We start from the raw sequence: 25,488 nt of genomic DNA, 5'->3' as shown, positions 1-25,488 counted from the left end.
TCATTTTTCTCAATCTTTTACATGTTTATACTTCTCCTAGATATCAATCACCATGATGAAGTTCAATATGATCAAAGGCCATTAACACTATTTTTCAGGTCATAAAAGTCTCTGAATGTCCCATACGTAACGCGCGCATTATCTTGGACTTGCCCTATATTGCACTGCGAGGCATGACTTTCAAGATACACTGTACATACTGTATGTGGTTGATGTACAGTGTACTCATTCATGTACAGGAGACAACTCCTTTAATGTTTATGTTAGTTGTTCTGAGAAGGAAAAAGGAACTTAATTATTCCATTTGATTTTGCTTTTAATGTCTTTACAAGAAAGGACATTTTAGGAAGATTCTGTTCATGTGTTTGGACAGGTGGTCTCAAGCACTGAATAGAGTTAATACAGTAACTTTCAGTGTCAGTGTGGTAATTGCTTCTTTGTGAAGATATAATGTATATAATATATGAAGCATAAATGAGTGAATACCAAACTTTCCGCAAGTGCAATATCGAATCAGTGTATTACACCTACCACCTCGTGTTTCTGTTGCCAGAAACAACGTATTATGTGCATTTATCGTGTAAAACTATGTCTTTTGTTTCTTTATACAGAAAACTGTTTTCTAATGCCAGCAACACCTACATGTCAGAGGCTTTTCTCGTAGGATCTTTCAGTTCAATCTACAAATAGGTCGTACATGGTAAGTATATTTTGTTTTCTATACTGCAGTTTCATATTCATACACTACAATACATGTATTTTCCCCAACCTCTACCTACATGTTGTACTTCTAACCTAGCCCGACTAGATGCTGTGCGAATCACAGCATCGGGCAATCAGCGCCCACATCAACAGCGCTACACCCCCAACACTACAAAACTGATGAAAATTTATACTTTCTACCACAAAGTCTGAAATTTTGAATGGCTGAGATGACCAAAAACAAAGTAAACCAAAGTGGTCCTAGTAAAAGGTGGGACCCACCTTTTATTAGGACCACTTTGTAATTGGATACATATCTCAGCCATTTCAAATCGATTTTCATCAAATAAGTTTTGCACTGCTCGTAGAATTGTATGAGGCTATTTGATATTTCATCTATTGAAGTAGTTTCCAATTATCTCACACACACAAAAAAATTAAAACCTGCATCCCCATCTCAACCAGAACTATACCAACGCTTAAAGGGACTGTACAGTACTGGATGAAGTAGGTGTTCATGTTTTGAACATTCCTAAGTGAGATAATGACAAGCCTCTTATGAAATATGAAAGAGCATGTAATTTTAAGAAGGATTCAACGTTTATTTGATGAAAATTGGTTTTCAAATGGCTGAGATATCCCAGAAAGTGTTAATAATAAAAGGTGACATGCCACAACTTTATTAGGATCTCTTTGTTTCGCCTTGTTTTTGGATATCTCAGCCATTTCAAAACCGATTTTTCATCGAATAAACTTTTGATACCCCTTAGAATTGCATGCTCTTTGACATCTCATGGAGTGGTTTCTGAATATCTCGCAAAACGTTAAAAGCTAAATCTTCACCTTGACCAGAACTGTACACACCCTTTAATATAGAGGACTCCTGAAGCATCATGGACATAGTTTTTTTGTCTCTCTCAAGGTTTACACTATTGGAATACACAGGAATGTAGACTTGCTTCCAAATTTACACTGTGGATAACGTTTTCCTTTGAAATCGTATTACACACTAGAATGTGTGTGTAGACCCCAAGGTCCTGCTTGCTAAAGAGATTATGTGGGGAGGAAAAATGTGGATTTATTTGTGGAGCAGAGGGGAAAAAAACAAATAAAAGAGAAAGAAATCAAAACAGGTTTCTACAAATGTACATGGGAAACTAGAATAGGTTGTGAGGAATGACTGACTGTATAAAAAGGAGAACCAGGTCAAAGTATTGAAAGTAATGCTGTAGCTTTTGACACACCCTGTCAAAGTCCAGACTGTTCAAGTGGGGAAAACTCATTGCTTCCATTCGGTCATGTTGATACTTTGAAGAACAATCAGCATTCGATATTCAAACCAGGCTAGTTCATAGGGACTCAAAATACCAGTACTTGTGCAATGTACATATGTACATGTATGGGCTTTGTGTTAATGTCCAAATGTGGATTTGGGTGGATTGACTTATTATTATTTTTTTTTTTTTTTGGTGCATTTGTGTGATTGATAGTGTTTTAAAAATTGATAGTTTGTGTATTCTGTGTTCATTATTGTTATTATTTATTTTTTGTAAAGTATGAGCGTGGATTGAGACCAAAACTTTGACAGAAATTCAAACCAAATGCATTTTTTTTTTTTAGTTTCCAAGGTTATTCACATTGCCTGAAATAGTTTGTCAGTATCCTACAGTATGCATGAACTACATTTGTACGAATGTATGTTCTGTTTGTTTTTTCGCGACAACAAACACCATTATAAATGTGTTAAAAAAAGCATACAACACGCTGTCCCCCTTTCTCATCTACAATTTCTAATTATTCATAGAGCAGAACTACAGGTCATAATTCATGGCTTGTCGCATTCTCCTGAGTTGGTAGTGAGTTCTTCATACAAATTTTTCTGTGATTGCTCAATAAAATGTTCTCAGGCTGAGCCAGAGATGCATGGCATGGTGTATTTTGACATACATTGATTATACAGGTACTGTACTACTGAACAACTGTCACGTTTTTAACATAAACATGTTGCTGGTACTTTCGGCCCGCCACATCCTGGAGTTCGATGAGGGCACACGAATCGTCAAGCTGGCAGACTTAGGATGTGTCATGTTTCAGGTTGCGGTTTCCTCTCAGGGGGGTCATAAATAAAGTTTGCGTGGAAAAATGAAAGAAAGAGTTAGAAAAGGACAATAGTTTACATACTGTAATAGCAAAGCCCTTAACGACTTGTAGGCATTTTGTTAATTTCTGTCTGGAAGGTCCAAATTTCTCAAGAGACTGTGAGCCAGAGTTCTTCTGAGCCAACTTTCGTGAAGAGAAAGCTTTAGCTGTATACCATTAGCAAATGTACCACAACTTGCACCATTCACCACCATGTAGTAATGTACACTAGATGCTACAGGCCCATTGACAACAAGAATTGGTTTTTGGATTAATTATAGCTCTATACTCGCACTGATTTCTTTTACCTCTGGCAACACATCCCTAAAAACTTAACCTGGCTACAAAGGATGGATTTGAAGAATGCATTTAGCTATTAGTTAATAATTTTTTTTTCTATTAAAACAAGATTATAATGTGGTATTTGAAAGGAAAAAAAAGAGTTAAAATACATGTATATATATATACCGGTATATTTTTATAATTAAATTCATTAATTTATTCATTCATATTGATTCATTCACAACATTGCAATGTATGTTTGATGAAAGAAACAAAAAGAGAAGAAATGGTTGGAGATGTACAGTTACACTGTATGTACATGTCCAATTGTGCCTTTGTTTGTTGCTACCCCCTGCAAATTTTGATGTGTGATAGTATATTCATGTTTGTTTGTTGTTGTTGTTTTTTTTGGGGGGGGGGGAAATCAGTCACACAATTTGTACAAGACAAAGACAAGACTCAAAACTAATGGAAAAATATCAGTTTATAATCAGAAATTTACCTTTGTTATTTTGTTAATATATGTGGAAAATGAAGCCTATAAACTATACATAAATTTAATTTAATTTTCAGAGGTCGTAAGATCCATCCAAGTCAGTGCGAGGAATCGTGCCCTTCGCGTATTGTGTATTTACAATGTACATGTACTGTATACGCCATATACATGTATTTTGCGAATAGTCTAAATTTTCTTGAATCGGGAATTCCCGACAACTTCGCGAGTAGTTAAATTCGCGATCATGGAGTCCTGTACTGAACGGAGAAGTGTACACGCATACAATATTTTCGCGTGTCTTTAATTTTGGGAATAGCACCTGACTCACGAAATTCGCGAAAGTAAAAACTTTGCGAAATATTCGGCATACACGTACAGTACTATGAGTTACAATTTGTACGCATACAATTGGAGACTGCCAAGCCAAGTGTACACTTGCACACTATGTACACATTATGATGCGGAAAAACTCCAAACATTTGTCAAGTGCAGTAACATCACAATTTCTCCTTTCCTTTGTGATTGAAAAGGTCAAACATTAGCAGTTGTAACTTTGTGATTTCTGTTAAGTGAGAACGGGCATTGTTGTTCTAAGGCCGCGTTCATGCGAATTTCGTAGCCAGAATCACAAACATGAATCATGATTCAAAACGGCGTTTCAAATCACGGTCTCAGCGGAAGAGCGTTCATGCGGGCTTTCGCAACGCTGATTCTGGCTCTGCTCATTCTTTGCCATTGCGCAGCATACTGCGCAGTTTGACCTTGTCTCTGCAACTCGAGCCAGACCACCTTATGCCAACTGATCAGTCAATTTATTATAGGCCTTTACGTTTATATTTCGGTGAATACTTTCCAACAAAAAAGCTGTGGCATTCAGGCTCTGCCCACAGATCAAAAAATCTTAATTCTTCGTCTCTCCAATTGTTTCCCTTGGTAGATACAGCGCTGCAGCCATTACTATTATCAACTCAATCAGAGAGTAATTACATGTATTATTATATTAAACAGCTGGATACTAGCATAGAATCGGTGTATGGCGTTGATGTAAACCAACAAATGCAAGTATGGTACCGAAACACACGATTCATAAGACGTACACAAGCGTGTGAACAGAACAAGAAGCTGACGTGTGGGATAATTCATGAGACACGCATGCGCACAGTGCACAATGACGTCATAGAATCATGATTGAAATCACGGTTGCGTTCATGCGGCTTCTGCGATCGTGATTCTGGCAGAATCATGATTCAAAACGCCCTTTTTTCCGCGTTTCAGATCGGCGTTTTGAAACGCGTTTAAATGGAAAAATCGCATGAACGCAACGCAAGTAAACACGTTTAGCGACTAAACGTGTTTAGAAATGCAATTCTAGTTTCGCATGAACGCAGTCTATCTTGACAAAGCACTTCGGCCCTGATTTGTGCGGTATGTGTGGCACCATGCATACTTGAGTTGGGATCGTGTTGGGAGTTGTGGCACTTGAGTAAACTTTGGGTATTACATAGACAAACACAATGATTTCGGGTGCACTCTCTGGTATATTTACTTTTGGCTGTTTTCCTGTTTAGGCTTCTGCTCCATTCATGGGGTAATACTTTGCTTGCTTCCCTGATCAGGCTACTCTTGCCCTAATCTCTTTGTACAGTGCATATTGAGTCTATGATATGTCTGCATTAACTGCTGGACATTTTGTACTGGTACATATCAATGTTATTGCTCTATGGCATTAACACGTCATGTCCCAGAAACCACCATGCTGAAGTTGTACATCTGTATGTGTAGGTGATGCATCTTTTTTATCACAATATTTACTATCCACAGTTAGTATTGAATAGTGAAGGCAAATTAAAGAGTTATTTTTCTGTTACTACAATGTTTACTCTTCATAGCATAGTGCAGGAATAGCATTTCACAAGGAGTAGTAAAGAATTCTCTTTCCATTGTTTCCTTTGTTCTTCATATATGTACATTGTAATTGTGTGTTTCTGTTCCACAATACTCCCAGTATTCAAAATCCTCTTAGACTTATAATTTTACTTTGTAACTTTATAAATTGATGCTTAAATTGGCAACACACAAAAACAAGTTCTTGTTCTTTTCTCTTGCAAATTGGTAATTTGGTATAAATTTCTTTCTGATTTTGGGCAGATTTACTACTGTAATACTACTTACAAAAAAAAAAAATACTTTGTTTTGGTGCACATCTAATCTACTGTCAGTATTTCAGTATTTCTTGAATACTGTAATATTGGTACCAACTCACTGAAATGTGACAGTATCTATCACTGTGGTATTCTGCCTACGTGAATGCTGGCAACGAATTCATGCTATCTATTACCAAGGTACATAATTCCAACGTGAATGCACCTAGTGATGACATTCCTCTACAGTGTATGTTTACTAGTTTCCCAAATACAGTTGTAGTTACAATGTTGTTGATTTTGCCATTGTGGCTGCCAAACAGACCATGCCAGGCCCACCCTTAATTGTGTATGATGTGTGAGTTTGTGGGTGTGGATGAGAGAAAAGTAGTAGATTTTTTTTTTTTTTTTTGGCCTCGTTGGTATTAATACTGTGTCACTCTAGTGTGCAACAAATATCCTAATAGTGTGCAATTTACTGCTTCCTTCAGTGAGTACTACAGTAAGTATCAGTTGTAGTGCAATGAGCCTCTGTATAGAGGTGCTATTAATGGGTTTGATTAAAACTCTGTATTTATTTATCAAAGTAAGAAATGTCTTGCCCCTTAAAGTAGTCTCGCTTCTAGGCATTGTGAATTCTATTTTGGCAAATTTTGTGAATAACATGCTGAGGACAATGTGAATTTTGATAAAAGTTGTATGATACTCAATGACCATTTGACTTTGAGTCTTACCTACCATTAATGAGATGAACATGCTGCTTTCAAAATATCCTTGATAGAACATTGTAGATCAGTCCATTTGGTTTTTCCAGAAGGGCTTTTTAAAACACAGACAGGTCTGAAACTCGGGCTGTTCTGGTGTACTTTTAAGTGAGACGCATTGGTATACAGGGATGCCAGTTTTCAGGCAAAAGCCTGAATTCAGGCCCTGGCAGTTTTAAAGTTTAGGCTTGTTCATGTACAAAGGAGCTTCATGTAGATGTATTTCAGGCCCTCACTTTCATTCTAACTGGCATCCCTGGGTATAGCTGAAGACTTCAAGAGATGACATGCATGTGTGGTCGTTGTAGTCCACTATTGATTCGGCACCCCAATTGCATAGTCCCACATAACAAAATGAAAAGTATTATAACAAAGATTGTGGATAAATGAAAAATAGTGTTGTTCACAAAATTTCACAAAGTTTGGATGACAGTTGCTGAGCAACTTTCTGACACTACCCCTGAAACTTCACCATTGGAAAAATCACAAGCCGGAGTGTGAAGTTTTGCTCTTTGCATGAAATTTGCTGCCATACAGCTGTACTTGTACTGACGTTTGTCATGTGACTTCAGCACACTTCCTGTTCACTGCTTAAAACTCCACCTGTGTGTACTGTATGGTCTACATTAGGGCCTACTACACTTTGGAAAAGGAGATACTGGCACTGCATGTCTCACATAGCTAGCATATTATTGACACTCTCTTGTAAATAATACTAATTATCAAATTTCATCCATGGAAACAAAGATGATATGAGCTGTAGTCTCTGTACCCTGAAATCTCAGTCCATGAGGAAGTCGCTGGCATAATGTTCACTGATACTGTACATGGTGTAGGTGGTGATTGATGATTTTAGCTAAAATTGTCCTCAAATGGATAACCAAACAACAGACAGAAACCGATCTACCTGGAATAACTGTAGGCCTGTACTGTACATTGAATGAGTCTACTGCATTGTATACTCAGATGCAAAGGAGGTAAATTTTTGTGCAAGTACACTGTACATTGTACAACATTTGTATTACAACGTAGGTGTGTACAATTTGTATGTGTGTACCAATTCATGCATGTACACACTGTACATGTACCAGGTGAATTTTAAAGATCCAGTTCATAATGATTGCAAATGAAAGTGCATACAGTCGAGGTCGTGCAGTATGAATTTAATACTGCATTGCTGGCTGCGTGAGGGAATGTGTAGTTGAACATGGAGCCAGGCAGTGGAGTGACGAGTCCCGTGGTGGAAGCGTGCCAAGTTGTGAGAAGCGCTTTGTGAGACCTCTTCCTGCTTCTGACATGCCAGCTTCCTGCAGTCCCTGACACCAAAACCCGTGCAGTTTGCACGGTTGGCACGTGCTCCCCCACGGAACCGTGCAATATTTTCAAACCTGGCTCCGATGTCATATAGCAGTCTTTGGCTGTTATTTGTGACTCACTTTTCAAAAGGTAATCAATTGTGACTCATTTAACGAAAGTAAACCTCTTGAAACCAAGACTTCAAGTCACCCAAAGAGTTTAGAAGGAATATCATACTTGAAGACTCCCATTCAATTACCGGTACATTGTATGTGTTTAAGTGTTTTATTACCAGGGTTGTGGTGTTTATGTTGCATACACTGATGTATTTTCATAATTCATTCAAAAAGAAAAGCTATGATCTTTGCGAGAATAAAAATATTACAAACAGAAACATGAGAAAACATTCCCCAAGGCTACAGTGGAGTACAGAACTTTTAATAGACCTGTATAAACACTATTGGGTCTATAGGATTTATATACATTGTATGTAATCTGTACAATGCTGAGGACAGTCAAGAGCAAGTATTATGTGTTCTATGCTGTGTTATTCAATGATATTCATTGTCTTTAAACCATTTGACAGAGTGGACTCTGTCAATCGTAGCATTCTGTTGCAACCCTCCCCCATTGAATAACCCCCCCCCAAAAAAAAAAAAAATACAATACAATACAATACAATGAATCTCAAAATTTAATGGTGTTTGGCAGATTTCTATCTAAAATATGCAGCCAATTATCCATTGTTTTTCTTTTGTTTTGTTTTTGTTGCAAGCAGTGCAGATTGCATGGTACATTCGATGTATTCATACTTGTACAGATGTTAACACTGCTGACCAAAAGCAGTGAAATCATGACCACATTGTCTCAAAGTTTGTGAGCTGACTTCTTGATTGAAACTTGTTTCAGAAATTGGGTATGATGGAAATGTGTGTGTTTAATAAAAAAAAAAGTATTATATAGATAGTAAAGGCATTTAGAGGCCAATGTGACTTATGCAGACTTAACGTTTGTTAACTATATATTCTGACTTGATCTGTGTGTTGTGATGTACGTGTACTGTACATGGTACATGCACACAGGTTATTCTCACTGTTCAGGATCTCCAAATCAGAAACCTCAGATATAACTCCACATTCCAGATTATCAGGTAATCTGTGCCTTATCGAAGGATCATCCCTTTTCAAGGGCTTTGTCAACCTCTTATGTTTCAACTTTTGAGTGCACACCATAAAGTACATACAACTTCTATTAAACCACTGATGTATTGAATTTCTCACATCAGAGGGATTTGGCCTAATCTGTCCTCTTGCTTGTCTTTATTACCTCCACCAAGGGAGGAGGTTATGTTTTCATTACTGTTGGTTTGTTTGTTAGTTAGTTTGTTTGTTTGTCCGTGTGCATAATAACTCAAAAAGTTGTGCACGGATTTGGATGAAACTTGCAGGAAGTTTGAGAATGACACAAGGAACAGATGATTAATTTTTGGGAGTGATCCGGAAATTTTTGTGGATTTTATGAAGGATTTTCGATATTTTGGCAGGAAGGGTCAATGAACTTGCGAGTTCAAGCTGCGCATTTTTTAGGTTTTCATACGCGCACTTTAAAATGCGTGCTCTAGTTTCTGCTAGGGCGAGGCGCGCCGCGCAGCTGAGGGTTTATGATGTATTATAAAATGGGTTCAAGAATGTAGCCAATAGGAAGCGCTGAAATGAGACACACCTCCTTCCTTTACTTCAGTACAACTGCACTGCCTGTAATCCTATGGTAGATTGCCGATCGTCTGTGCGCGCGGCGGCTCCTTTGATGAATTGCATGCATACGCGTACGCGCTGTCAATCCTGTAAACAACTTCTAGTTCGGGCTGCCGGCCGGCCGGCCTGTCTTCCCTTGTGCATAACATATGTGGCGTACGTACGTATACTGTACTATACGTACACTTTGTACAGTACAGTAGACCAAGCGTTATGGGACCGGACGCGTACATGGAGTCACTTTGAAGAGCAAATCCAACGATTTAGCAGGTTAATTCTCACGCCGTTTTCAGAGTATGTTGTCTAGTAGGCCTATATGAGGAGTCTATATCAAGTCTTTAAGGTAAAGGGTGCATATTCTATGTAAAATAAGTAAGTTTTCATGCGGGTGTCCGGAAACCCAACCCCCCATTATACTTATACTGTATGTGCGGGACTTCCGCGAGTGCGACGTGCGTAAAAGTTTGGGACGAACATCTTCGGACGTCTTGACCCACAAAGGTACGTGAAAAACGCTGAAAAATGATGTTAGTTTTCAAATTTTCGACCCATTTTATAAAACAAATGATGCACAGGATTATTTCGTGGCGTTAGTGTAGGCGTAGCTCACTCTCGGGTATTTACAATGTAGTGCAACATGCACTCGGCTTCGCCTCGTGCATGTTTCACAATTGTAAATACCCTCGAGTGCACTACGCCTACACTAACGCACTCTATCCTGTGCATCATTTGTATAACAAAGGCTTCTATATATTGGGAAATCAGACTATTTTTCAGCATGCATATATGTATGGCTGGAAATCACTGATCTCTATGGAAGAGTATTTGGAAAGTAGCTGCTTGGCAGAGGTTTGCGCTCAGAGTGCTTTTCTAGTTGAGGCAGAGTGGAGCATTGGCATGGCCTGTGAAAGGACAACTTGTGAGAATGTTTCAATTGATGTTTCACATGGCATTTAACTACTACATGGTATGTTTTCATTCTGAAATTTCATTCTGAAAGTTTGATTTCATATTCTTGTTATCTTTGAGTACTAAACATTGTAAAATGTGGTGAAAAGCAAATCATAATAGAGAATCACCTTTTTAAACATGAAAATTTATAAAATGCTAATCTGGGATGACAACAAGAGAAAATCCATGAATGACCCTGTCTATAGCAGCCACCTGTCTACAATGGCAACTTTTTTGTCTCCCTCGAGTGGCTGCTACGTTGTACAGGTTTGACTGTACATTGTACTTCATATTCTTTCAATGTTTACTTCCTTTATTTCTATACTCAATTTGAAAACAAGCAATCTGGAATATTGCTGCATATCACAGTAATTTTAAACAAGAGAAATGCCTTCTTTGCCAATGAGTCAAATGTGCACAAATTTCATACCCAGACCTATGGAAAAGGGTAACCCTTTGCTTGCCGCATTAATTTCCTGTCCTTGGGTTTGGGTATAATAATTAACCCATTGAGAATTTGTCAAGAGTATACTCAAGCAGATGTTTGAGGGAAATGCACTTTAGAGTTAGGTAGCAAAATGAGCTCTTCATCGAGGGGTTAAAAACCTATGATTAATGACATGCAAAATCATAACCGCTTGTGTTGAGGCTACTTCCAGTGCAGCCAGAGTGGTGGTTATTTGCCCAATGCGATGGACTGAGCAAGTTCAGGGTGAGTGCCAGTAAAGTGGAGAGTGACTCGTCCCTGTGTCCCTGTCCGGGAGTTCTCTCCTCTCTTTTCCAGTTTAAAAGTGTAGGTGTCCTTGTGATTTGGATGACGGATGCACGTGACCATCGCACCGCCTGCTCGCTGTCACTGTCTCCGTTCGCTTGCGATCGACATTTGACTGATATTGCGCGAGGGTCGGACAGCATTGCGTTTTGATTTTAGGATTTGTAGCACAGTGTGGAGCTTGCCAGCTTGGCAAACAGCTGTACGCACACACCTCTTTTCAGTGACATAGTTTAAAAGGAACTCCTCTGTGTGGTAAGATCTTGATGGAAAATTGTGATACTTCTCTGCTTCTTGACATCATCACTTCATCTAATTTGCATGTTGAGGTTGCTACTACCGTGGAAGCATACACTGTATGAAGCTGCAAAGTTTGTATTAAAGTTTCCTGTGCGAGACTTACATGCTTTGATTAATCGTCTACCATTTGTTTTCTTTTTTCTGATTTTAATCTGTGCCTTGTATTCAAGTGGATACAGTATGTTTGTATGATGTGTAATTTTTTTTCTCAAAATACAATCCTTTAAAGATTATAGGTGGATTCAGTAAATGCAGAAAGGACAGTAAAGAACTTTGAAAGTTTGAGGAAATACAACACCTACATTTTGTAAGCTATTCTATTCAAAAGTGAATTCAAGTTTGGGTAATTCCATGTACCACCCAGACCCTCTCTCAGAGTGGAACTCTGTATCAATTTGTGATGTTGGAAGAGTACAGTAACTTTTTCAAAGGTAGTCTGAAGTTTCAGTTTTTAAAGAAAAATATACTTTTTTTCCTTTTTTTTTTACTTGGCACTATTCAAGATACCAAGTGTGAAATCCTGTGTAATATTTGCCTTGTAAATGTCTATGTGGTCTTTGAAAATATATCAAAATGGTAGTCATTCAGATTTTTATTCCAATATCATTTCATGAAATTGTAAACCAATTTTCATGGGATGTACATTGTATCTCATTGAAGATATGAATAGGGATCACTTGTAACGAGTTGAAAATCTGTATGGGTTAGCACAGTATACTGTACTGTACAATACAAGTTTCGTTCAAATTACCTCCATCTTTCAAACATCATATTGAATGCACAATGTGTATGAGGTAGAGATTTTGCGTGCAGAATTGAGCAGAATGTGATTCTAGCTTGTATGAGAATACAATGTACAGTGACAAGCATGTCCTGTTTCTTAAGCTGAGTTTCCAGAACAATGTTTTGTTGTGGAATGTGAGATACATGTGTTGTACAATGTACAGGTTGTACATGTACGCCTGTACATGTTGTACGCTGCTTGAAATAAGAGTCACGTCTTCATTCAACTCAAGTGGCATCATTGGCATCAAGTTGCATCATTACTATAAACCCACCTTCCATTTTGAATGGCCAGTTGGTACACTGGCAATTCCTGGGTGCTACATAACATTATTTTACCACTTGCCCGGTCTGGCAAGCAGATTTTCAAATTTGCTGCAAAACACTTGCCTGAATATTAATTTTACTTGCCTGAAAAGAAAGTCTAAAATATAAGGGAATAACATAGAAAATCATGCGTAAGTCAAGGGCTTAATAAAACACAATCATTTGAATGAACAGCACACATTGATTTGCATGCTTAAACACAATGGAGTAAAAAAATGGGACTGATCGAGTGTTGGCATTGCATTGCATTGGGGCTTCTTCATGTAGGTGTCAGAAAGTTGCTGAAATGAGATGTAAAGTGGGTTACATTATGATCTATAAAACAGCCATTATCTTTGGGCTTCTGTATGGGTGACTTTGTGGGTTTGTTGGGAGGGGGAATAAGTGAAAAACAGGTGGCTTCAAAACTTTTTTCTTGCTCTATTCGGGCAAGCATTTCTTCTCATCGTCCATAAACACTTGCCCAAATTTGATTTTCACTTGCTCTGGGCATTCGGGCAAACTTTGTGCTTATGTAGCATCCTGAATTCTTGGTTTTTCTACATAGCTTAATTACACGTACAAAAACACATGTTTCTATTGAAATTAGATATGTACACCACTAATCCTTTTTTTTTTCTTTTTTTTGTGAAATATCATTTTTTCTTTATTTTTTTGTTTGTGTTTCTGTCAATATGACTTTAATGTGAGATTTATATGTTGAATTAACCCATTGAAGATTAGTCCCAAGTATACTCCGGTAGGTGTGTATTGGAAGTGCATGTTATAGCAAAATTAGCTTGTCTTCAAAGAGTTAAAGCAGAGTGAATGAGCTTGGCCTCTAAGGCTCGCTCCCCTTTTTACTAATGAGTGCTGGCTGAGATTTAATTGCAGGTACGATGCTTACCTCCATTAGCGTGAAATGGGTCGCATAATAGTTTACAGGTACTCGTGTCCAGTGAGTGGAAGCTGGTAGTGTGTTTGTGGGTTGCTAGGATACCTTGCTCTCGGCTACGTTCAGAGAGGCAGGGAAGCAGGAGGTGGCATTAAGAGTAAATTACACAGGCGGGTGAGGAGATGGACCCCTTTAGATACCGTCTCTTTGAGAAGCAGATGGTGGGGCCTTTATTTGTGGTTTAATAGGACTTCATCTCAGCTTCCTGGTCTTTATGAGGGGGGGGGGGGAGGGGGAGAAGAGAATGCAGGTACAGATGTAGTCTGTATCAAAGGGATGGTAGTATTGATGGAGGTGAGAATTCAGTAATGCAACAATATCTTTTTGCATGTTTATCACCGAAAATTACCCTCACCAAGTTTATTGTAACCCAGAGTACGACGTTAAAAAACTGATTGAATATGAAATAATTCAACAAAATATAGAGGATTCTTGATAGTTGTTCACCCACATCATGACCAAATACCACATCATTTGGTGGTTAATCACAAACACTCTAAGTATTACCTGAGGATATCATCTGCATAATCTCCCTGCCAACCGAATTACCGGGTATCTCCGGGATTGTCATATTTTCAGCTGTTGTGATGATTTTAGGATTACTGTTTGATGAAGGGTACAGGAAGAACTTGTTTTGTCACTGTCAAACATCACATTGATTATCTCTGCACCAGTTTGGTTGCATTTAATGACAATACTAGTTATTTTCTGCTCTTTGTTATGATTTTATATCATCAATCTTTAGAAGCAGAATGGTGGAAATTGTGCAGAATTTGTTCTCATATGAATGTGTAAACCTGAAAGGGGTGGTTCCCAAACATGTCTATTTGGCTTCAGGGAATACAGAAAGATATGGAAGTTAAACACTCAAACACGTATTTGAGGAAAATTGGATGATCTGTTTTCTAAAAAAAATAACAACTTTTCAAAGTTTGGGTTAATTCCATGTTTCATACTCTATAGATGGGAACTCTATAACAATTTCTGATGTCACAGTATAGTGGAGTGTACATGTACGGTGTACATAGAGTACAATGTATGTGTATTCATAAAAACAATGTGAATGAAAAAAAAATTTTCTTGAACAACAAAAGTTCACTAGACAGTTGTGTGGTGTTGCGGTGTAGAGTAGTATTTTTTGGTATTTTGAATAATTCTGCCCCCCCCCCCCCCCAAAAAAAAAAAAAGAAAAAAGAAAAAATGGGGCATCATTGATGAATTTCACAATTTCACAATTCTATAAAGAAATTCTTCAATCCATCAACGTAGCCCCCACCAAATCAAAATCAGAATCAAAATCAGATAAGAATGACAAAGAAATGATGGATGGGTAAAGATTAACAGTAAGGAAAGAAAAAGAAAGAGCTATACTTCCACATGTGAATTTGACACTACTCTCCTGAAATACACATTGTTATACAAAGAAGAATTGTTTTTTTTACACTAAATTATTAAAAAACATAGAAACTCTTGTTAGATATTGAATGATAACGAGGAATAATATAAGCAGCTTATACTGTAGCACATGGGCATGAGAGGCAGTACTAATACAAGTATCAAAAGAGAATTGTCATGGTGTTACAATACATGTATACCCCCCCCCCCCCCCCCCAACTTTCAAGGCATGTACAAGAAGTGTAGCGAATCCAAAAAAAAAAAAAGAAAAAAGAGAAACAAACAAACAAACAAACTTGCCCAAGTATGCTTGGGACTCATCCTCAATGGGTTAATACAGTATGTCCCCAAAAAAATTACAACGGGGCCCTCCGCAATGATATCTTTAAAGATATTGAATCAATCTAAATACAAATTCATGGTATGAAACTATAACTCATTGCCCGCATCTTACAGAAAACCCCACTCGATTTGCTTCAGTGGTCAAAGAGAAATACAGAATTTTGTAGAGGATGTCAGGAATCTCTTCTGTCCAAGTTCTGTCTATTTATTCACACACAAAATCATCGAAATGCTAAACTCGGAAGAATCCGATTCATGACATGCTTTGCAACAATCCACATTTCTCTGTGACCGCTTAACCAAATCGAATAGGGATTTCTGCAAAATAGAGCTAAAATGTTATATATTAAGACCCTGAAGTAGCATTTTAAAAATGTAATCATATTGGGCGTTATCAATGCCAATCTGATTGTAATTTTGGGGGAACATACTGCAGTAAGTCGCCCCAAAAATTACGATCAGATTTTCGAGTTGATAACACCCAATATGATCAACCTGTCTAAGTGCTACTTCAGGGTCTTAAAATATAACATCTTAGCTCTATTTTGCAGAAAACCCCATTCAATTTGGTTAAGCGGTCACAGAGAAATGCGGATTGTTGTAAAGCATGTCATAAGTCTGATTCTTCCAATTTTAGCAATTCAATGCTCTTGTGTGTGAATAATAGACAGAATCTGGACAGAAGAGATTCCCGACATCCTCTACAAAATTCCTTATTTCTCTTTGACCACTGAAGCAAATTGAATGGGGTTTTCTGTAAGATGTGGGCAATGAGTTATAGTTTCATACCCTGAATTTGTATATAGATTGATTCACTATTTATAAAGATATCATTGCAGAGGGCCCCGTTGTAATTTTTTTTTGGGACATACTGTACAGTACGTTGGACTCCTGTTTCCTAGAAGGAGGTGTTTTGTGTACATGCACTCAAAGCGCTCCTCATGTCAGATAATGCATCATGAAATTTAAAAATTTGTTTATTTTTCATTTTCTTGCCAAATGCTTTCATCAGTAATGATTGCATCCATTTGTTGATTATTATTTTGTGTTTGCCGCATTATGTGAGATTTGTGACTTTACCTTGAATAAACTATTTTGTTGTTAATCAGTAGGAGTTGTATTTTCCCTTTTCTGATTGTGACATTTATCCGTATGATTAATTGATGGTTAATTTACATCTACATGAAGCTATGATTAGCTATTCAAAAATGCCAGATATTCATTCACTTTAATAGAGCACTGGAATTTAAAGCAACAAAAATCTTTCAAAATTCAATGATTACAAGCAGTGCATAACAGAATTCCCACAACCATCAAATAGAAATTGCTGATGAACTTTTGTTTGGAATGGACATGTGTAATGTGTAATGAGCACCCGTGTGTATCCGCGTAGGACTACAGTGTACAGTTGTATGTATGTGGGGGGGGGGGGAATTAAAAGCAAACAAATATTAATCATATACAAAAAAAGGGTGTGTCCAATATAAAAGCTGTTCTGCAGCATAATTTTGGGCAGAATTGACATTTATCATGTAGATTTGCGGTGTACTGATTATGATGTTCAGTGTATGGGACTGAATTATATTTTAATTTCAATTTCAGTATGCAAAACATGCTGCAGTTTTCATACTAAACATGTACAAATTTGTGTTTATTGAAAGGCAGCATACATTGAGCAACTCAATGCTATCAGCGGGCTTTGATCGAGATCAAAATCAAAAGAGCGATCACTTTTATACTACATGTATGTACTGTGTAGACAGATTCATGACATCCTGAGTAGTCTCTAGCAAACAGTTGCTTTGAATGTTTTATAACATTGAGTTCTGTGTTGTGCACGCATTTTAAAGGGTGTGTACAGTTCAGGTCAAGGTGAGGATTTAGCTTTTAACATTTTGAGAGATACACTGTATTCAGAAACCACTCTATGAGATGTCAAAGAGCATGCAATTCTAAGGGGATGAAAATCGGTTTTGAAATGGCTGAGATATCCAAAAACAACGTGAAACAAAGAGATCCTAATAAAAGGCATGGCCTGTAGACTTTTATTATTATCACTTTTTTCAGAGATGCCACATTTCCGGAAATTTCCGGAATTCCGGATTTTTCCAAAAAGAGGGAAGCTTTCCGGAATTTCCGGAAAGCTGGCAAAAAAATCCGTATTTCCAGATTCTCCGGGAATGCGTGAATAACTACTGAGATAATGCGCCTATTCGCTCTCTCCGTCTCTCTCGACGACCTCCGTACGCAATACATGCAGCATGAAAGCAACGATGTTTTTCTTTCAAAGCATTTGCCAATTTGATGAGTGTCATCATTGCATTGATTACTGTAGTAATGCGTATTACGAGCGATAGTACCGACGATCGGTATTATCCTGTTCAAATATATGGTCTTCAAATTGGCTTGTAGTACCGAAAGTAACTTGAAAGAACAGAGATTTTTTTTCATAGAAAAGCTCGTGAATCGTGCGCCGCACGCCGCGAAGCAGCTAGAGCTAGACAGGCGACCATAGTGCCCCGCGGCCTTCCGCAAGGGGGAGCCGCATGCGGCGTACGTTTCCCTGCATTCTTCTAGCCGGCCCTAATAATCGGGCTAAGATCACCGGGAGTCACTGATGGAAGCAAAATGAATTGATCTCGCCATGACACGCAAGGTTTTCCAAATAAATCGCTTCGACTAGCCGAATGCATATTCAACAAACTTTGTCTCAAATGAAAGGTTAGAATCTTACTTTTAATATGATATGTGTTTTATTAATGTTCCATAACAGCAAAATCAAGAATTCTGAGCAAACAATTCTTATGTGAATGCTTGGTAGGCACCATGCACAGCGCTGCATAGTTAAGGCGTATTACGTTATGCACGCACGTGTCGCAGTTTTTGAATGGTGAAATTGGGCAATGGAAATTAATGAAAAATAGTAATACATTTTTTTCAATAAAAGTACAAAAAAAACAACTAAACAACAGTCTTCTATGCTGCATATAACTGATCATCTTAACATAGGTGTTTACATATGATATTGCTGTACAGAAATATCAGTAATTCAGTATGTGAATGAGAAGTATCAATAAATTCAGTATGTGAATGAGAAGTGATGACAAGTATGAGAAATATCAGTAATTCAGTATGTGAATTATTATACAGTATACTAATTCACATACTGATAGGTGTCAGCGCTGGAATCAATTACATGTAATTAGCTTTACTGTACTACTATGTTTATTTTAGAAGCACGTGTGTAGCTGATTACAACTGGCTGATTACAACATGGCTAAAGTACCAATTATTTAAGCACCTAGTGAAAATCCCCTCATATGCACCAGAACCCGTAATTCTACTCCGAAAATAACAAAAAGTCCTTACCGTGGGAGGGGGGACACCCCCCTCCCACACCCACCCCCCTCGGTCGCTTCGCTCCCTCGCATGTGATTTTCAGGAAATTTGGACAGCTCCCCCGTGGCATCTCTGTTTGGGGGATATCCCAGCCATGTAAAAACCAATTTTCATCAAATAACGTCAAATCCTTCTTAAAATTACATGCTCTTTCATATTTCATAAGAGGTTTCTCATTATCTCACTTACATGTATGTAGGAATGTTCAAAACAAGAATCCCCACCTCAACCAGTACTGTACAGTCCCTTTAACCCATTCAGGATGAGTCGCGAGTATACTCCGGTAGGTGTCTAAATGTTGTAGTAAAATCAGTCTATGTGAGTTGAAAATCTGGGTTTGAAAACTTTCTCATAAGATGTCTACATTGATACAATATGTTCCTGAACCTCGGTAAATCTTATTTGTGTGGAGAGGTTTTGAGGTGGGGGGGGGGGGACGGTTTGAGTTTGGAGGCTGTCCTTACTGCCTGGAAAAAAAAAAAAAAAAGTTGCCTGAGATTCCTTGGGTCACGGAAATTTAGTACAGCCCCTTTACTTTCATACTGAGTGTACATTTCTCTTGACTAGTCTTCCTAAAAGCCAGATAGGAGAAATGTGATAGGTGTTGAGTCTACGAGTCCATCTTCGTGTTTCACCTGGGATTGACAATTTGAATTACAAATGCTGAAAGTTGAGGCGGAGGCCTGTAGGATGAGCTGTAGAATTGAGTTATGAAAGGGAAGGTGTCTGGTATTAAAAGAAAGCGTGGCACTGCGTGTATCAAAATTCACTCGCAGTCCTCTTCGTAATTTAAAGAGTCATGTTCTGGCAATGATTCTCCACCTTTGCATTGACATATTATGGAGGCACTACTTGTACATGTAGTTTGTTTGTTTGTTGGTTTTTTTTTTATATACAATGTACTGTACATTAATAGCCTTTCTACAGTATTTACTTATCCAAGTTACTGTGTACAGTGGTCTTTTTTTAAAATTCACTTTAATAAAGTGAAGGACTTGTTTCAATAAGCTGGATGATTATTACAAGCCCCACATGCATGATATATTCTTAAAGTGTGTTGTGTCTTTGTTTGTTTGTTTGTTTTTTATGGCTTATCATCTTTGGAGTTTTTTTTTTCAGTTCCTTTTGCAAACATAAGGAATGTGGTATAATTTTAATACATTTGAGAGGACGTAATAGATATTAGTTCACAGGGAAAAACTTTTGGATGGTTTGAGTTGCAATCTTTCTTGTGAGTTTTGTGAATATACCAATAACTTTATATGCATCTTGCATTCTGTTTTGCCAAAACTGAACTGGCAAAAAAAAAAAAAGAAGAAAAAAGGATGATATTCTAATTGCTGTAAAGAGATTTCCATGTTCATACTCATTAATAGTTTGTCTGGCGGTACCACATACAATGTTGTACAGTTGTACCAAGCGGAAGGATTCTGTCTGTCCCTGTTCAAATGAAATGAAACTTGTGTTCGCTTCCATAAACTTTGAAGGAATAACAATGTGAGAAGATTATGCTGAAATGTTTTTTGCAACTACAATCAAACCCTAATCAATGAGCGGTACTGCTCTTCATCCTGTTTTTGTTGCCATGGAAACTAATGTGAATGTAAACCAGAGCTAATGATTGTCGCTTTGCAAAATTTGATATCACCCAACGTCCTGTGATTTACGCCTGTAATTAGCCTGGACTGGGGATGCTCAATTTGTGCCCAAGGGCTTCTGTGGTGCTGAGTAACAATAATGGGTTTCTCTAATGCGGTTCGCCACCATCCATCTACGATAGGGCTGTTCACACTTATTGTAAAATACCACAGAATTTCATAACTATGAAGGCAAATATCTCGCGAAATATCCTGGTGTTTAGGGTGGTACAATAAAAGTTTGTGCGAATTATGAATGAGACATTTGAGTGTAAATCCTGTCACAAATTACCACTCTTTGGACAGTGGCAGGGAATAATTTACCTTCTCAAAATTGAATAGCAATTTTAGTCGATAGGGGTAGATTTTCAAAAAACTAGTGTACACTTCTACACTGTATGTACACGTAATAAACTTGCTACACAAACAATATTTTGTATAGCAGTCACACCAAAATGCATAGCTAATCGCTATGCGATACCCGGAAAATTATTCCGTGAGTGGTATGTCTCTCACCTGGCCTGACAAACTTCTCTCTCTTTTCAATATAGGAGATGTGAGCAGTGCTTCCATTGAAGAGGTGCCCTTTCGGGCCAGAAATACTTTAGTACAATTTGTATTTTGTGAATGAGAACAGTACAATACTACAATGTACAAACTGAAATACCGTGGTATGTATTACTACGATAATCATTTCGCCAATGTGAATTCTGACAACAAATTACCATGGTATCGACTACCACGGTAATTTCACATATCCGTATGTGAATGCACCTTTTGAAAGAGTGGAACAATCAAGTCTTTAGATTTCGCACTTGGCCTGCCTACTGCCCTCGGGAGCTGTGCTTCGGTTGACATACTGCATTGCACGACTTGTAATTGTAAAAGCCCGAGTGTCCCTTTCTCTGGTCATGCAATGAAAATGGCCGTATGATTTGTTGTCGTGTTAAATGATCAATAATATCAAATATGGTGCATTATTTTGTCAGTAGTGAACCTGATTTTTATAATGGTCTCATGTAGCAAGAAAAAAATTGTGAAATTGGAATGTGAGTAAGATTTCAACATGACCCAAGAGGTTGATAGTGTATATTAAAATTCCTTGGTGTCATATTATTTCTGTCTTGACACACACATTTGCACTATTAAGCCTCTAGGAGTCTGACATAGGGCCCTTTCATTACATGTACAAGTGTATGTGCCAACTGAACTTTCCAAACACAAGCACTTGTAGTTCCATTTTTCAATGCCATGCAGTATGTTGATTATGGACATTTGTCTGTAGGCCCTACTTGTGTACACTTTACGTAGGTTGTCACCATTTTGCCTCAGGAAAATACCCTTAATTTGATGCTCTCAATTTGTTCCCAAAACTGTTTTGTTTCATTGAATTAGAGTGTATGTGTGAGCCTGTCTTTCACAACTGTCAATTACAAGTCCTTTCTTGGAGTCCGATTTGTGTACAGTGCAGTTGTAGAATAGTGTTTTACTTCTCAACACCAGTAGCCCATATCATATTGCAATGCACAGTGTACTTTTATAGTGATAGATCCACAGGCTGTTAGCCTGCTACATTGTAGCTTCATTTGTGTGGGAAAATCTGCAGTTGGAGTGGGGGCAATGGACTTTGTCACAATATCTAACCTTTGACCTCGTTTTTTTTTTTTATGTTGTGCCTGCAGGTTGCTGAGAGAGTTGTGAGCTAGATCCTGTAATGGAAACATGGCAGTCATGTGGTAAGCATTATCTCCAGAGGGTCTACTTTGTCCACCCACTCTCCCCATTGTTCGATCCAGTAAAGGTGATGGGCAACATGTAGGATGAGAAACACATAACAGGAAGTTTCACTGCATGTTCAGCTTAGCAGTAAAAATATTTTGCAATTTTAAGGTGAAGGTGAGCTGTGCATCATTTCCAAAGTTGATGAGAAGCCGGAAGGAAGTTGGATTATTCAGGTTCCTTTTGACAGAAGGAGTGTGGTTGTGTTCCCTGACTAAAATCAGCTCAATCAGTCCTACAAAATCTGTAGCTTGAATATTTATTTTGAGATACTTTGGAAATAAAGCTCAATCAGTCCTAGCTTGAACACTTATTTTGAGATACTTTGGAAATAAAGCTCAATCAGTCCTAGCTTGAATATTTATTATGAGATACTGTACTCTGGAAATAAAGCTCAATTAGTCCTAGCTTGAACATTTATTATGAGATACTCTGGAAATAAAGGCTAGTGCAAACTTTCGTTCAAGTGCATTTACTGTTCTATAATTACTTCTTGCTAGTTTAGCTAGGAAATAATGATAATAATGATAATAGTAATAAGTTAGTTCTTTTGACCCTACAATTTACAGCTGCAAATGTGTATGATGTGTAAATCTAGTTTACCTTTAAATAGTGTATAGTTTAGTGTTAGTTGAGAGTGGGCAAAGTGCTTTGGCAATGTGAAATGCCATTTTGATTAATACTCTTTGTACTTCTGCTGCTATGATACTGTGGTAGCATGATCCCCTTTTCATCATACAGACACAACATTACATTTGTGCTCACCATTAGATACAGGACAGTCCTTTGTTTGTTTATTTGTTTTTTATGCTATAAAGTTCAATGCACTTTTAATCAAAATATGACATGCAGGACTGTACACTGTCATGCCATTACAGTATGACCTAAAAACCTTGCTAATCCTTTTTTTTTTTTTCAGGTAATTACACTGAAATATATTTTGGGTATTTTCCAAGAGCAGTGATTGGCAAATAAATCCATTGAATAGAACTTGAAATACTTTCACACCATTTTACCATATTGTTTTGATATATACCAAAGTGTTCTATTTGTTGAAAGACATAATGACCTTAAAGGGGATGGCTAGTAACTGATCAGTGGGAATCAGTGGGAATGCTGGAGGATGATTGTTCCAATCCTTGTGGGATTCATTTAAGCGTACATTATTTAGCTATTGTTGTGTGAAAACTATTTGCTTCAGAATGGTCTCATATTCAAGTACTGTGCAGTTTTAATGTTTCCAGGTTAGCGTGCCTGGTCAGTGACGGGGCATTAATCTGCACATTACTTGAATATGAGACCATTCTGAAGCAAATAATTTTCACACAACAGTAGATATATAATGTACTCTTAAATGAATCCCACAAGGATTGGAACAATCATCCCTCAGCATTCCTACTGATTCCCACTGATCGGTTACTAGCCATCCCCTTTAAGAAATTATGCCTGATTTTTATATGTCCAGCAATTTTGCTATGTTTGAAGGGGGGGGGGGGGGGAGACAAAGAAGTTTATGAGGTTGGTGTCTAAACATTTAAATTTCCAAATTCAATCATGCAGGAACTACTGGAAACATCACAGACACAAACCGAGGCGATGAAACATCCCATTCCCATGGCAACGATGTTGGTGTCACAGGCAGACAAGACAGGCTGTCGAGTACCATCAGTGAGGGTGAGGAGAGACACTCAGGGGAAACAATCCAGGACTACCTGAGGCGGATGGACCAGCGGGATGTCCAGGCCTCTGAGGGTGCCGGTGGCAATCGGAACCACTCTGTCACCTTCTCCAGGTCCACGTTTGGGAGTCGCTCGGAGCTCACCAGCGACTCGGACTACTCTGAGGTCTTGCCAAGGGATTCGCACCCCAGTGATGCGGAGGTATTCCTACCGCTTCCAACAAGCGGCAGCGAGCAGACCAAGATCTTGGAGCAGAGGATGAGGGATCTCCCGGGAGCCAACCAACGATGCTGGAAGAGGGTGGCTGATTATGTCAACGGGTTGCCCATCATTCCGGAGCCACCCCACGGTAACGGCGCCCCCAAGAGCTCCACCCAGGCCAAGAGGCAGAGGATCTGGTCCGAGGGCCATGAGAGGAGAAGAAAATTCCTGGAGTCTGGGAGCCTCAGCTTTGCAGAAGGACTGACACCTCAGAGGAAATTCACAGCTAGTTCTAGTGAGTAGTCCACTCAGGTATCAATAGAAGCTAATCTAAAAGCCTGCCATTGACATAGTCTGGCTCTACCCCCTCACTCTTTCCACTTACAAATATATTTGAGGATAGTTGTAATCTTTCGTCTCATATGGAGGCTAGTTTATTGTGTACGGATGGTGGGCATGCATTCAGAAAGGAAATCCCATTGTGTATGATCAGAATCAACCAGTTGTGAGAGGTCGATGCTACTGCTTCTTGTGTATGCCGCAATTAACTTCAAACAAGTAGTTAGATGCTGAAATATCAGTTTAAAAAGGCCGTCAGCTCCAATGCACAAATAATTCATGTTTTACTCATTTCAATTGTGCATTTTTGGCTCACCTGAGCCGAAGGCTCAAGTGAGCTATTGCGATCCCTCTTCGTCCGTCGTCCGTCGTGCGTCATGCGTCGTCCGTTGTGCGTACACTTTTTACATTTTCATCTTCTTCTTGAAAACCCAAGACCAATTTTCACTAAACTTGGCAGGTAGCATCCCTAGGGGGTTAGGATCTCAATTTGTTAAAATGGGCACCATGCCCCACCCATTGGGCCCCCAAGGGGCCCCGAACCCCCCAAAATAAAGGAATTTTTAAAATCTTCTTCTCTAGGACCAGAAGTGATAGAGTTAAGTTAATACTATGAGTAAGTAGATTTATGACTGTAGTTCCAAGTTTGTTCATGGCAGATCAAGGGGTGCCCCATAGGGGCAGGGGGGGGGGGGGGGTTGGGGAGGTCCAAATGGGGCCTTAATTGTACATTTTCATCATCTTCTTGAAAATCTCACAATGGATTTTCACAAAACTTGGCAGGTAGCATCCCTAGGGGGTTAGGATCTCATTTTGTTAAAATGGGCACCTTGCCCCACCCAGGGGGCCCTCAGGCCCCCCCCCCCCCCCCCCCCCCATCGGATCTTTAAAAATCTTCTTCTCTAGTACCACATGTGATAGAGCTGAGTTAATACTTTGAGTTAGTACATTGATGACTGTAGTTTCAAGTTTGTTTATGGCGGAATCAGGGGTGCCCCCCTTGGGACCCAGAGGAGGGGGGGGGGGGGGTGGGGATGGGTCCTAATGGGGCCTAAATTGTACATTTTCATCTTCTT

At 38.5% G+C, this 25,488-nt stretch overlaps 1 protein-coding gene across 1 annotated transcript in view; it reads left to right on the top strand.

Annotated features, from left to right (window-relative positions):
• The first annotated feature begins 608 nt into the window (after positions 1–608).
• Positions 609–25,488, top strand: part of LOC139714334 (uncharacterized) — an 87,897-nt gene continuing 63,017 nt past the window's right edge. Inside the window, exons 1-3 of the mRNA XM_071626045.1 lie at positions 609–700; positions 22,097–22,150; positions 23,754–24,368. Of these exons, the coding sequence (XP_071482146.1) occupies positions 22,129–22,150; positions 23,754–24,368 (637 nt within the window). The 5' untranslated portion in view covers positions 609–700; positions 22,097–22,128. The remainder of the gene's footprint in view (positions 701–22,096; positions 22,151–23,753; positions 24,369–25,488) is intronic.

The sequence above is a fragment of the Diadema antillarum genome, unplaced genomic scaffold (genome assembly GCF_040938485.1).
Source record: "Diadema antillarum isolate AM-2024a unplaced genomic scaffold, OU_Dant_1.0 seq00002237_RagTag, whole genome shotgun sequence".
Lineage (NCBI taxonomy): Eukaryota > Metazoa > Echinodermata > Echinoidea > Diadematoida > Diadematidae > Diadema > Diadema antillarum.
Note: the sequence above shows the minus strand (reverse complement) of the source record. Positions and strands in the feature narration are given on the sequence as shown.